This window comes from Brachionichthys hirsutus, chromosome 9 (genome assembly GCF_040956055.1).
Source record: "Brachionichthys hirsutus isolate HB-005 chromosome 9, CSIRO-AGI_Bhir_v1, whole genome shotgun sequence".
Lineage (NCBI taxonomy): Eukaryota > Metazoa > Chordata > Actinopteri > Lophiiformes > Brachionichthyidae > Brachionichthys > Brachionichthys hirsutus.
The window spans coordinates 11,492,363-11,506,261 of record NC_090905.1 but is presented as its reverse complement, the minus strand read 5'-3'; the positions used below and the strand labels follow the sequence as shown (position 1 = coordinate 11,506,261).

The following is a 13,899-nucleotide window of genomic DNA, read 5'->3' as shown; positions in this document are numbered from 1 at the left end:
CCGTTCTGTCCAAAAGTGTCCAACCGCAACCGAGCACGTTTTAGATTTATAAATTAACCTCAGATGAAGTCGCATGCTATGACCCAGCTCATCCACGGAAAATATTTTTTCAATTGTGTGTTTTGTTTTGAGTTGCAGTCAAGAACAGACAAGCAGACATTTAATTTTAAGAAAATAATCTTACAAAACTAGAGCTACAAGCTTGTAAAAGAAAGCTCTTTGCCTGGTCAGCCTCTTACACAAAATACAAACGACAGCAAAGCAGCACCTCAGTTAGAGGAAGCCTATAGTCAATCAGGTAAATGACAAAACTACCCCAGGCCCAGTCTCAAGGGAAGTCACCGTGCAGATAAATATTTAGGTTTAGAGCCAAACTCTAAATCAAGCAGCTGCTTGACAAAGCCGTGTTTGCTGTGTCTCCCTGTTTCCAGTCTAACCAGTAAGCTCAGACCTGCGCGTGGCATCAATCTAATCTAGTGTTTGCTTAACATTGTCTGTTTGCTATTTACCGTACACTAAAAGAAGACAGAAGTTACCAAACAAACGCCCTGCTGCTCTCTTTGCTGAAATTCACGCTGAAAAGTTGTCGGGTTGAGTTTTCTTCATTCTCATTTGTCATTGCAAATTTTTTTTTTTTTTTGCAGTGATTGAACTCTCGTCCTTTTGATCATGTTCCCGCAGACAGTCTTCTCAGTGTGCAAGTCATGTTCTGTGGCCGGTTAGCCGGCTCGCGCTTCAAAGCTTTGTGCATGGGATTGTGAGACAATGTGATCCGAATGCCAATTAGTGTTTTTTCCCCAAAGTGTTGAAAAGTGTTGCGCAATGTTATTTAATTCATTTGCGTTGCACACAGTGACTCAGTGACTCAGAGGAAGAGTTATGCGCCTACTTTGGCTGAGTAAGGCACGGTTTAGGGGCACATTGAGAGTCAAGTCCAGAGATTGCTATGGTGCTTAAATCACGTGACCGTTTTGTTGGGTGGTGAAAGGCAGGAAAGGATGAAACAACAAAACTGAAGAGGAAGTGAACATGATTTTTACCTTAGTTCAGGGTCCTTTCTGGGGTAATACATTCCACTGTATATTTTATTTATTTCTGTACTCTACTTTCATACTGTGACAGCTCAACATTTTAATCCAACAGCATTAGATTGCCTACTGCGTTCAGATAATCAGACAATAATCAGATCTCTGCAGATATTCTTCATGAGACAACGAGGCAGTTAAAGAAGGGACGGCTGCAGCAGCCACCAGACAAAGATTCTTCAGATGTACCCTTCTCCGTTGCAGGGGTTGGCTTTGACAGAGATGCTAGTGTGCGCTGCTCACTAGTTCATTCACAGTCGGTTCTTCAGAGGAGGAGGAAGCTGAGGAGACGGAGGACTGTCGCCGGCATTCCCAGACAAGTGCACCGAGATCTAGGTATGTGACTTACTGTCGTGTGCATTTATGAGACAAACACTCAGCTTACCTGACAGTTAGCTCAGACTGAAGGTAATTTAATGTTAATGTTAATGAAGAGATCAGCGTCAAACAACGACAACATAAATCACATCACAGCAGTTGAGATATTTGTTGTTTTGTGTGCTTCCTTCAGACTCTGATGACTCCCCTGGCTCTAGAGACCGGACGGTGATTGTTCATGCCAGTCTTGACATCACGCCTTCCGGCGAGGAGCTGGCCGGCCATCTCAGCACCAGAGACTCAGGCTGTCAGACAGAAGACTTTCTGATCTCAGGAGCGCCATCTAGGAGACGGATCAGATCCCAGAGAGGCCAGGGACTCTCCCTTTCTCTTTCCTATTCTGCAGGCAACATCTCGTATCTGCCGGACAGCGCCGCCGCCATGTTTGCCTCCTCGGTGGACGCACACCTGCGCTCCAGGAGTCTTCCCCGAGACGGGAACCGGATTATAGACAACGGACATAATGAGAGCGACGATGAGACCTCCCGCTTTGACACTGGGAACTTCCTGTCTGGACCTGGACAGTTGCTTCTTAAAGATGAAGAGAGCACAGACGACCAGGCCATGTCCGAACTCCAGTTGGGCCTGAAGTACAAGCAGCTGTCGGAAAGCCCAGAGTGCAGCTGGATGGCGAGGACCAGATCCCAGCTGCCGAGGAATGTCGACATGGGCAGCTGTGAGATCTCATCCAGCTCAGACACCTTCAGTAGCCCCGTCCACTCCGTCTCCGTCGCAGGGGTTCTGGGAGGCCCGGTGGACCACAAGGACGACCACCAGTCTTCAAGTGGTAACTGGAGTGGGAGCAGCTCCACCTGCCCCTCACAGACCTCAGAAACAATCCTTCCAGCAGCCTCGCCACCGCTGACAGGCTCCTCCCACTGCGACTCTGAGCTCTCCCTAAACGCCGCCACCCACCACAGCGATGACCAGACCAGCTTCACGCTGGACCAGTACCAGGGCCTCAGGGCCCAGCGGACGGGCTCCTTCTCCTCCACAGCCATGGATATATTAGAGGACGCAGGAGTCAGCACTCCTATAGAGAGGGAGTGGGGATACCCGCACCCGGGCCCTCCTCGCTCGCAGGGCTTCAGCCCTGAGCCGAGCAGAGAGGCGGAGAGCAGCCTGGGCTGTCCCAGCTTCACCAGCATGGCCACCTGTGAGAGCAGCTTCTCCGACAAGCCTCCGTCAGAGAAAGCCGACACCGTCTCGCACTACTCCGTTGACACCGAGGGGTACTACACATCCATGCACTTTGACTGTGGGCTACAAGGCAGCAAAAGCTTCACTTACAACTATGCAGAACCCGGCGCCGATTGTGGCCTATCCGACCTAAGTCGTCGCGTGACTCTGGGAAGAAACTGCCTCTCGTTACGGAAGCAGAAGGCGAAGCCGTGTCCACCTAAGAGGAGCTCGTCCTTAAGAAAAATATGCAGCGAGGGAAACATCCCTGACAAGACCCAACCAAAGATTTCATGCGGGCAGCAACTCCCACGGTCTTCCAAGGAGAGGGACCTGAAACTGGTTTTGTCCGGTTCCCCCACACTTTTAGAAAACTCTTCAGTTGTCCGAGAGCCCCTTGTGGTTTGGGGGGTGGGAGACTCTGTCCTACCAGATCTGGGTGCGTTTAGCTGCACAGATGCTCATTCCTTTAAGGATGAAGGGGTTGTACAGTCAGACTATGCAGATCTGTGGTTGCTGAACGATTTAAAATCCAGTGATCCTTATCGATCTTTATCAAACTCCAGCACGGCGACGGGTACCACTGTTATTGAATGCGTCAAGTCACAGGAGAGCTCCGAGTCTCAGACGTCGCAGCCTGGCTCCAGAGCCACCACCCCCTCACTGCCATCGGTAGAGGGAGACTTCAAGCTGGCGTCGCCAGAGACGCTGGCGGGCCTGGCCAGCCCGTCCAGCGGTTACTCCAGTCAGTCCGAAACCCCCACCTCGTCTCTCCCCTCTGCCTTCTTTCCTGGACCGCTGTCACCATCCAGGGGAAAGAGAAAGCCCAAAGTCCCCGAGAGGAAGTCGTCCCTCTCGTCGCTGTCACTGCAGCCACTCCCGTGTAGGGATGGAACCGACTCGAAACGAGACCTGGAGCTACCGATAATTCCTCCTTCACACCTCAACTTATGTGCTTTTCAGAATGTCGCTAACAAGGCCTCAACTTACCGGCCCCACATTCAAAACCTCCACCAAAATAAATGTAAAGAAGCAGCGTCAGCCGGCGCTGCAGCGCCACCTAGCTCACATTCGTTTAATGTCCATTCCATGTCCATCACGCCTGCGGCGCTCAGCTCAGTGCAGCTCCGATCTATCAGCAAGGATCCCGAAGGAAGTCGTGAGGACAAAAAAACCTCCACGTGTCCCGCTGTGAACATAGTCAGCACACTTTCTGGTTGCAAATCCTTCGAGCTGAAGAGTCCTCTGTTACACAACTCACATCAGCATCGCGCGTCCTCAGAGGGCTCGTCTGAATCCATGTTTACCTCAAACGAAGAGCTTGCAGATGGAGAACCAACACCTCAGTGCGAACAGTGGACCAATCAGGACAGAGACGCTCCCTTTGAGAGTAAGGCTGCTTTCATGCCGCAGTCGGAGCCATCGTTAGACATCCCAGGGAGCGCCACTTGTCAAGAAGGACAGGTGTGCAGAGAGTCTCCGGGGGCCCCTGTCTGCCAAAGGCCCCCGTCAACAGAGCCTTTACAGCAGCAAACGCCTGAGCCATTTGAAGTAGAGCCGTGTGAGACACAACCTCCGCTCTCGGGCCAGCACAGTTCACCAGAGGAACCCAGCAGTCCTCCTAAAGTGCCTGCTACTGAAGGACAATCAGAGATGATGAGTTCAATCAGTAATGAAAGTATCCCAGAAGCAGAAACATCAAGCGAGTCGTCGGGTGTTTCAGCTCAAAGTGCCTCCCAGGACGGCCACGAGGAGTCCACGGCAGAGACGGAGGAATACTTCAGTAAAGGTAGAGAGCGAGTCTTTCTCTTATTGGAGGTCAAGCATGCAAAGGTGACGACCCTCCAGGTTCTGGACTGGTTCTGAGCACACAAGCATATGTAGCTTCCTCTCTGGACTCCTGGCCAACTCTCTCTTTGGGGTCGAAGTCAGTAGCAATGCCTTTCAGGGATCAGATCAACAGTTACATTGATGTAGAGGGGCGATCAATCAGTTCTCAAGATTGTTCTAGAAGCCCCCCGAATACTGGGCAGCAGTATTATTTCGCTGCACCAGGAAATGTTCATGATTAAATACCGTAAGTAAATATCAAAGTAAAACATTTTTACAGTCTTGACAAATTTGAAAGGATTCAAGGGTTTGCATAAAATATGTTTTATAGCAGTTTGCTCTTTAAAGTAATTCATTGTGAAAGCAAACAAAATTCCCTGAGACCAATTTTCACATTGTGCTACGTTTTGTCCTTAATGTCAGTTTTAGCCGAAGATCTTTTGGCCACTAAACAGACTTACATCTCCGACATAAAAAGAATCACATTGTTATTGATCAGCAATGAAAATGATCACAAGTTAATCATTGGTATATTTCTTCCTGCAGACTTTAAGTCCGCCGATAACGCTGTGTCTGCTCTGAGCGATGAGTCAAAGCCGGAGGATGACGGCGTGTTTCTGTCCCCCACCAAGTCTCGAACCACCGAGGATCTGTTTGCTATGATACACAGGTGAGCAGTCTGACCGGCGGCATCCTTATGTTCGCTCTGCATGTAGACTCTGAGCTGCATTTCTTCATCTTCAGGTCTAAAAGGAAAGTGTTGGGCAGGAAGGATTCTGCTGAGGTGGGCATGAGGAACCGCCTCGGTGCCTCGTCGGGGAACACGCCACCCAGCAGCGCCGTGAGCTCCCCAGTCTCCACGGCGACCCCACCCGGCCCGCAGAGGGTCAGCGGGTCTATCTACAGAAATGTAAAGAAGTCCAGCACCTCCAACGAGGAGTTCAAACTGCTGCTGCTGAAAAAGGGCAGCCGCTCCGACTCGAGCTACCGCATGTCTGCTACAGAGATTCTCAAAAGTCCCATCACTCCTAAAGCTCCTGGAGACTCCCTGGAAGAGTCTCCCAGACAGCCTGAAGACTCCGCATCCCCCCTGCATCCACCAGGACCAGATCAGCTCTACAGCCCCTACCCCAAAGCCAGCGCTGAGAGCTTCTCCCCAAAGTCCTTGACCTCTCCTGCTGCTGCTTCCAGGCAGGGCCGCTCCAGAATCCCCCCGCCCGCCAACAGCAGCCGCTACGGCATGCGCGGCAGACTTTTCTCTGCGCCCATGCAAGCCATCTCTGAGGGAGAGACGGAGAACTCGGATGGAAGTCCTCATGACGACCGTTCATCACAGGGCTCCACATAGAAGACAGAGTAGAAGCGTTGAAATTATTTGGATAGTTTACAAAAAAAAAAATCACAAATGGACCAGAATGAGTTTGTCAAACTATGTTATCAATAATCATGAATTTAGTGATTGGAGCAGAGTTTAACGCTGTTTCCTTTTGATACTGTCACCTGGGTTCCAAGCTATTTTATACATAGATTTTTTATAAATATTATCCTGATAGAACACTTAACATGAGGAAGAGGGACCCAGACATGCATTCTGTAGAAACAATAGGATCAAATACAAATGATGAGCAGAACATTACTCTAGTTAACCCCTTCATGGTCCCATAAAACCTTTATATTAGTTCCTGGCCCTGTACCACACTCCAATGGTTGCCTTCCTTCAGCCCAACGTTTAATCCGAACAGGTCTGCTCTCTGATTTATCTTTTAGAATACAAAATAAAACATTTTTTTTAGCTTCTTAAATATATTGGATTAACTATGTATTCTGTGAATACCTATGCAACCAGACACACTTTTGCATCTCTTGAAGCCAGTTACACAGATTATTTTAAATCCAGAACATCAGGACTAACACTGTGAGAAACAGCGGAAATAAATGTAAAGCCTCAATGCATCAATTCATATTTTACACAAGCGTTTTAAATCGTTACTTACTCGAACGTCGTTTCATTCTCATGCAATAAGAAGAATAACTCTCGAGATGAGATGAAATGTCAAAGCCAAGCTCTAATGTAAACAAGAGACAGAAATTGCAGGTTGACATGCAAAGTGGTCAAAAAGGTCGGAGGTTGTGAAACAAGATGTTTGTGTTTTTCAACATAAATGTAACAATGGTCTTTCCTGGTTTGCTGACGTGGTGCGAGGAGGGATTGTGGAACGTGTTCAGCAGGATCTAATATGCCTTATTTTACTCAGCAAGTGACGAAGCAGCTTAGTTGGGCCTCAGCAAGTGTTTGTGAGACGTTTGGGTTCAGATGGAGGCCGTGGTGTTAAATACGGAGCAAGTTACGGATTTAGGGAAGTAGCGTTTGCTGCTGTTCATTTATTTTTATTTTTTTTACATATGCACTTCTATTTAATTCCCCTTTGAGCTCTAGCCTTTCACAGTCTTGCAAAACAAACAAACATTAAAAGCTCTATTTATGTTTTATACCTGGCCAGATGCCTATTTTGCCTGTAAGGGACAAACTTTAAATCTTATTTCAGACAATGGTTGCAGAGACAAATAGGAAAGCAACACCATAATGTCATTAAAGGCTGACAAGAACCATTATAAGCTACAAATGAGGTTTTAGTTTTGACCCTGATTCACCATAATGCCAAGTACATGGTGTTTACTGCAGGATTGCTGCAGTAACTCTAATAACTATTATGCAAAGTGAAGGCAGTCGTTGTCCCTCGGTACGCTCTGTAAATAGCTTAATTTTGGCCTTAATGGTTCTCCGTACTAAAGCAATGTCACAGAACAGGGTACACAAAGGGTTCGTCTGTAAACCATCATTCCAACCTTTTGTATTTCCCATTATTCTCCTTTTTGCACTGATACACTGATGTTTGTGAAGTTTCATTTGTCTCTTGCTGTACCTGGAGAGATATTTGTAGATCTTTACATGGAGCTGTTTGACTTTCCTTCGATAATATCCACTCTCTGAGTACACTCAGGAGTGGAACAGATGCTTCTGCCAAAGGCTAGAACATGCACATACTAGAATGGCATCGAACTCTTTTTCTCCTCTCATTTACTTGACTGAAGCGTTCATGAAAACACTATTAAAGAAGATTTACAGCGTGGCGCATGGTACTAGTTGCATTTCACTCCAGATTGCCCTCCATAGGTATCCACTTTGTGTATTTCTTTTGTATAAAAACCTGTAAATACGATGAGTTTTGGAACTGTGTCAACGGTTGTTGAATTGTTTCTTTGTGTACAAAAAAAAAGTTTCAGAGTTTACATTAATTTCAGACCTTTGTATATTTTTGAGTTGTGAAACACTTGTCTCGTATTTATTTTTTTAGTAAGCATTGTGTAAACCGAATCGAAGCCGAGTTCTGCAGCAGCAGCACAGGCTGCTTAGAAAATGTTTTTAAATGAGACAAATAAATGTGATTGCTTTGAAAATGGCTCCGCGTCAGTGATGGGCATTGTCCTTAGGTTGAGGGTGACGTAATAAATACATAATGAGAATACGCCACGTGTTACTCGACTCCCCCTGTGACACGTACCTGAAGTATTTATACATGTTGCTTTCTGCCTGTATTCCACTATTTTACAGCTGAAATTACGTTATGTTCTAGGATTTTATTTTAAACAGAAGTTCAAACACATTGGAAAGCATCATAATAGCTCAAATTTGTTCATTTCAGCCACCTCTAATAAATGCACCAGTACCGGCACCTAGGAATACGAAGAACAATCCCTAGTTTTTCTCTTTTGAAGTAAATATGACACAAAGACCTAACCCCAAGAACCATTGCAATCTTCACAGGAGTCGTCGTCCCTTTTATCGTCTGTTCATCCGTGGATATCATCAGAAAGCCATGCAATATATACAATGTTTGGAAATAAAAATATATTGTTGGCATCGCAGGGAAATTCCTGTATCATGCAAAATAGTGTTGCCATGTCGGGGGCCTATTCATATATTCATATTTAATCATCCTATTAGATTAAATAATAAACTCTTATACAGTTCATTGAAGAATACGTAGCTGCATTGACTTGAGATGGCCACTAGAGGGCGCCCATTCAGCTCAGTTCACGTTAAACTCTTCTGGTGAATTTTGATGAAGCTACTCAGTCACAGAGAAAAAAAACACAGATGACGATTCTTTAAGATTTCATCTGAACCAGTTTCCATCTAAGGCTCAGCTCCAGCTATGCATGTGTTATATCACTTTCATGCTCAGGATCCAGATCCAAAGTCGGTGTGAATTCTCTTTGTTGCTCTGGCTAATGTCAGGCAGGCGAGAAAATGGACAAAAAACTCCTTGTTCTCGGTTGGTTTATGTAAACAGAGCAGAGATTGTAAGAGAAGAGGGGGGGGAAAGGTAAACAGAGCTTGGGACTGTTTGGCAGCCCGAGTGGGTACCCATGAAAAAAGCACACTGACTGTGACCCAGATCTCAAGTACCATAATGCCTTGGCATAAGTGCTCGGTGGTGCAGAAATCAAGTGTTTTCACTCTTAGTAGAAAAATATGGGATGCATCACAATGTGGAGAACAAATGGGAAAAGGCTGATTTAAGGTCAGACAAAGACAGCTGGCTTTGAAGCCGGATGACAACGGAGACGTCTTTCTGCCATCGTTGGACTCTGAGTGGTGCGAAACGCTTTGTACTCTGCAGCTCTCAACAAAGCACTGAAGATATTGTACAGTCCTCAAAAGGAAGTCAGCCCAACTTCGTTTTATCATTGTCTGAGTATGAAGAATGGATGAAAGACAAAAATCAAAAACAGCAAACACAGCTGCTCAGCGCTTGTTACAAATGCAAGGGGAAGTTATCAGGTAGCTAGTGTCATTTACAGTAATAGTAATAAAAATATTCATACTTTTGGGGGGGGAGGGCTTTTAAACAACTTGGAGTTTGTGCACTTTTTTTTACATTTTCAATTCAGTTATACAAATTAATCGACGTTAATTAAGTTTACAGCTATGATATTTTCGTCTGACTATTTGTCGTGAAGCCTGTTGACAAAATAAATGGAATTGAAGTCAACATTTGCAGACGACCGTTCACCCGTCTGTCTGGGATATATGTTTGTGCAGAAAACAAAGGCCTTCATGCTGATTTGTGTTTATTCTACCCAATCCAGAGGTAGAGCACTTCATCATCTCAGTTCATAGTTACTGCTCTAATTGAGCCCCTCAAGCCTTCACAGCTGATGCCTCTCATGCCTTTTCATTGTGTGCACTGTTTATTTTACTGGACTTCATTCAGAGTCGCTGCCTTCCCAATATTTACTTTGTCATGCTGATATTTTCAGTCATCTGAGGGGTGCAGCGAGATTATTTCTGAGTCAGAAGGGTCCAGGATTATTGATAACCCTTGGGAGGGTCTCTAATCCCAACCCAGTAACCCAACCCCCAAATGCAATAAGCAATCAAACGGCCTCCAGATTACGAATTTATATGTATAAGTATAGTAAATGCAATTCTATATCGTTGTGTTGAATTCATATTAAGAGACTAGTGGTAAACAATGACGATTATTCAATCATCACATTTGAATTTTTTTTAATGTCACATTCTCCAATTCACATAGAATTAATTTCCATAAAAATGTCATAATGCTGGCAGGGTGGGGGTAGAGCCGCTGAGGAGGAAACCGCACTAACGTCAGCACCAGGACACCAGGGTGTATTGTGAGGCTCATTAGTGCATTAAACAGACTCCCTGCGGAACAATAAGAGGCCCCGGGGGCCCGTGGCCCGAGGCACAGCCCCAGGCTGGCGAGGACTGATATGGATACCCAAGGGATCCTGCTCAGCCGGGCCCGTCACCACCAGACCTCCATCCACAGCTGCCAAAGTCTATTCTCTTCTCCTTCTGTCATATGTCACCAGGCTGATACCGCCGAGAGTACTATTAAAGAAATAAAAGGATGAAATGGAATCACATGCCATCTATTACTATGCTCCTCCCACAGAAACCAGCAAAATGTCACATCTTCATTTATGCAAAATTATTTAATAACACGGGACACATTATACCGGTCTGTAATTTGGAGACCGTAAGGATACCCATGTTGCCTTGGAGAAGCTATATCCATTTAAACCCAATTATATGGCAAATTTTAACACGAATGTAAATACAGGAGGAAAGCTTGATAAATGAACCCTTTAGTTCAAACATTAGTATTTTACCTCCTTGTCCTGAGGTAAGGTGAGGACCCTTTGAACTTGTGAGGGTCCCGACCTCAACAGAGATGACATAATCAGATATAAAGATGGTTTTATGTTAGGATTTTACCTATTATTTTTATTATTTTCTATATTTCTTGTTTTCTGACAGTCTGGCGTCGACGGGAGGGGGGAGGACCCGCCGACGCGGCTGCGCGCGCAGCTTCAGTCTGGAGTCGCTGCGACTGCGCCGCATTAAAGAGATAAATAGAAGCCGTATCTATTTATTGTAAAGAATTACGGCCGTCATTTACTGATTCCGGGGAGAGGCCCGCCGGTCTGACGGGCTGCTAACGCGCTCGTCTGCTTGATAGGTGAGTAAATGCTGCCGTTTTATAGGAGAATGACGCTGAAGGAAGGAGATGAAAGCGGCTGATCGAGCGCGCCTCCAGCGCCTCTCAGACACGAAATATTAACGCGCTCACAAATGTGCACGTGAATTCATTTGGTAATTATTTCGCTATTGCGACAGCTTGTGTCGCCTGTCAGCTTTTTATTTTAAATACACGCCAGTTCAACGTGAAGCCTCTCTGCCCTGCGTGACGCGCCCGCAGCCCCCTCCGTGCGCTACGGAGACGCTCATCCGTGACGCGCCCGCTGCCCGGGGCGAACCGGCCGTCCGGTGACCGGGCCCGTGGTGTGTTTGTGCGTGTTTGTGCGTGTTTGTGCGTGGGTGGGACGGCCGAGACATTTAAATGCATCGATTTTTAAAAATCTGGACATTTGCTTACATTATTGTCCTGTTACATGTGCTATGACGTCACCGGCGTAAGACAATAGCTCTAGATTTATGACGAATGGGTAGACAAATCGATATGCTAATCTGCTGCTGTTTTTGTTTCTAATCTTTTTTCATTCTGATTTTACTGAGGGAAATTGTAGATTTATTACAGCAACCTTAAAATAAATATTCATTTTCCCTAGAAGGCCCGTAACGTAATTACATACATATATTTAAAGTACACGATTCAATATTTTAAGCCTTAGTATAAACATATAGGCTATGAATCTGATTTTGTTTTTAAATGTAATCACATTCTATATAAGATCAACTCTTTGCCATATATCCATAATTGAATGTGACTGGATGTTAAACAACAACACCATGTACATCTCGTAGCTCCACATCTGTATCTGGACCCACACAGAAAACTCATAGAGATACCAAGACCCTAAATATGCCAGATTGTTTTCCATCAAGATTCATCCATTATTCAAAGCCAAATCATTCCCCGAAGCCTTCATCCTCCCCTTTATTCAGATCAATCAAAATTGATTGGGGTCTATTCTGGCCCAGGACGCGTCCTCCCATCGGTATTCATGGAACCCGTTCAGTTGTTTTACTTCCGTGAGATGACCGTGCAGTAGTCATAATCATGGATAAACAAATTAGCAGTGTTCAATTATTCATTATATTTGACTGAGTACTGAGATCAGCTGGACCGGCTGAATTAAAGCAATTCTGCGTGATGTGAGCGCGGCCAGCATCTGCCTAAGGATGTGCAGCTCATGAATTCTGCTCCAGGTGTCCCCATAATGAGATGTAATTGGCTATTGGAGCATAGGGGCGTTGAGGGTGACGACCTTTAGATCGTCATCCGTGCTCCATCCGTGCTGCTCTGTTCTCTCCGAGCTCTAAATCAAACCTAAACCAAGGGAATATTCTAGTGAGCTTTTCCTGACGCGTTTCGACTGCTCTAAACTGGAGTCAAGGCCTTGTTGTTTTCTCTCCGCTATTGACTCAGTAAAGCATACATTCCATCAATGAGGCACGGAGGAAAAAAGGAAATGTGGGAATGATTACAGTAACGGGGACAGGGGAGGGATTTCATTTGGCTCCGTGTCGGGTCTCTTCTTGCTATTTAGTCAATTAGACGTTACTGGCTGGCGAACATTAACCTCTTACAGATGAAGCCGTGAGCAGTGCTGGGTGTGCTGCTCTGCCTTATCTGCATCCATTCAACAACTACAACACGATTGCATTTCTGTTGCACGTTTCCAACATTAGCTCATGTCAAACACACTGGTGCTATTTATAACCCGTCATAATTCGATAAAGGGAACGTCTAAATCTGTTAATGAGCTGGATTTGGGGAGATGGGCAAGTTTAACCGACAGTTATTTATGGGGTGGCGTCTTAGCAGTCCCCTATTGGCCTGACTGGACTGTTTGAAAGGCGTCGGATTTACCCAGAGGAGTTTGTCTTTGAACCCGTCCCAGAAAAGAAAGATTAAACAGACTGTTTTGGACATCGGCAAGATGTCTGTTGACGCTCATGTGACCTCCGTCGTCGGCCTTCCCTCTCCGTGACAACGCCGAGACGAAGCAAGCGTGCACCGTCACACGGTGTAAACAGGGACGACACAAAGACGACCGCTGGCTGAACTTCCCGCTCCTGCTGCTCGTCTGTTTGACGCTGTGCTCTCGTGATGGAAGTGGAGGACGGCGGCGCCTCACGCTGGCGGCGAGCATCGGGGCTGCTGATCTGAAGGCCCGGAGTAAAGCGCTTGCTATTTCTTCATCCTGACAGCTTAACTAAGAGAGACCATTAGATTGAGTTTATCTTATTTGTCGTCTTTGTGCCTGACAGACTTTGTGTCAAACTACTCGTCTGTGACAGAAGAGGATTATCAACCAAGAAAGACTTCTTTCATATCGGTCAGCGAGGGTTTATCGTGCCGCAGACCTCATGACCCGCGATGTTAGTGGGGCTCACGTCCTCCTAACGGTGGTATTAGTGATCTGAAGAGGAGCTCTGATGAAGGAGATTTCTTCATGCGTGTGTGTGTGTGTGTGTGTTGTTCATACAGACGGCCGCGGCCTGTCGGCCTGCTGCTCTGAGAACCGGCGAGACGATGAACAGAAGCCTGAAGCTACAACAGCACCATCTTTCATTGAGCTCTTAAAATATATGTTTTAGCACGTTTATGTTTTGCTAACCCCCCCCCCCCCCCCCCCCCCGCGCACACACTTCCCAGACGTTTCCCCATGTGTAAGGCAACAACAAGGTTAACGGCTGGCTGTAGAACCCCCCCCCCCCCAGTGTGATCCATCAGAACCATATTACAAAGTCTCAGAACCATATAAAAGCCTCACTGAGCTCCTCCTCGCCGCTCAGTGAGGCAACCCCACACCACATGAAGGCTGCTCGCAGAAAGAAGCGTCTCGCTACATGCGTGAATTTAAT

The 13,899-nt window shown here is 46.2% G+C and overlaps 1 protein-coding gene across 1 annotated transcript in view; it reads left to right on the top strand.

The window, feature by feature from the left end:
* The window catches only part of nhsa (Nance-Horan syndrome a (congenital cataracts and dental anomalies)), a 43,892-nt gene extending 38,072 nt beyond the window's left edge, over positions 1-5,820 (top strand). Inside the window, exons 6-9 of the mRNA XM_068743363.1 lie at positions 1,290-1,421; positions 1,597-4,431; positions 5,019-5,142; positions 5,217-5,820. Coding sequence (XP_068599464.1) covers positions 1,290-1,421; positions 1,597-4,431; positions 5,019-5,142; positions 5,217-5,820 — 3,695 coding nt within the window. The remainder of the gene's footprint in view (positions 1-1,289; positions 1,422-1,596; positions 4,432-5,018; positions 5,143-5,216) is intronic.
* Positions 5,821-13,899: the final 8,079 nt, after the last annotated feature.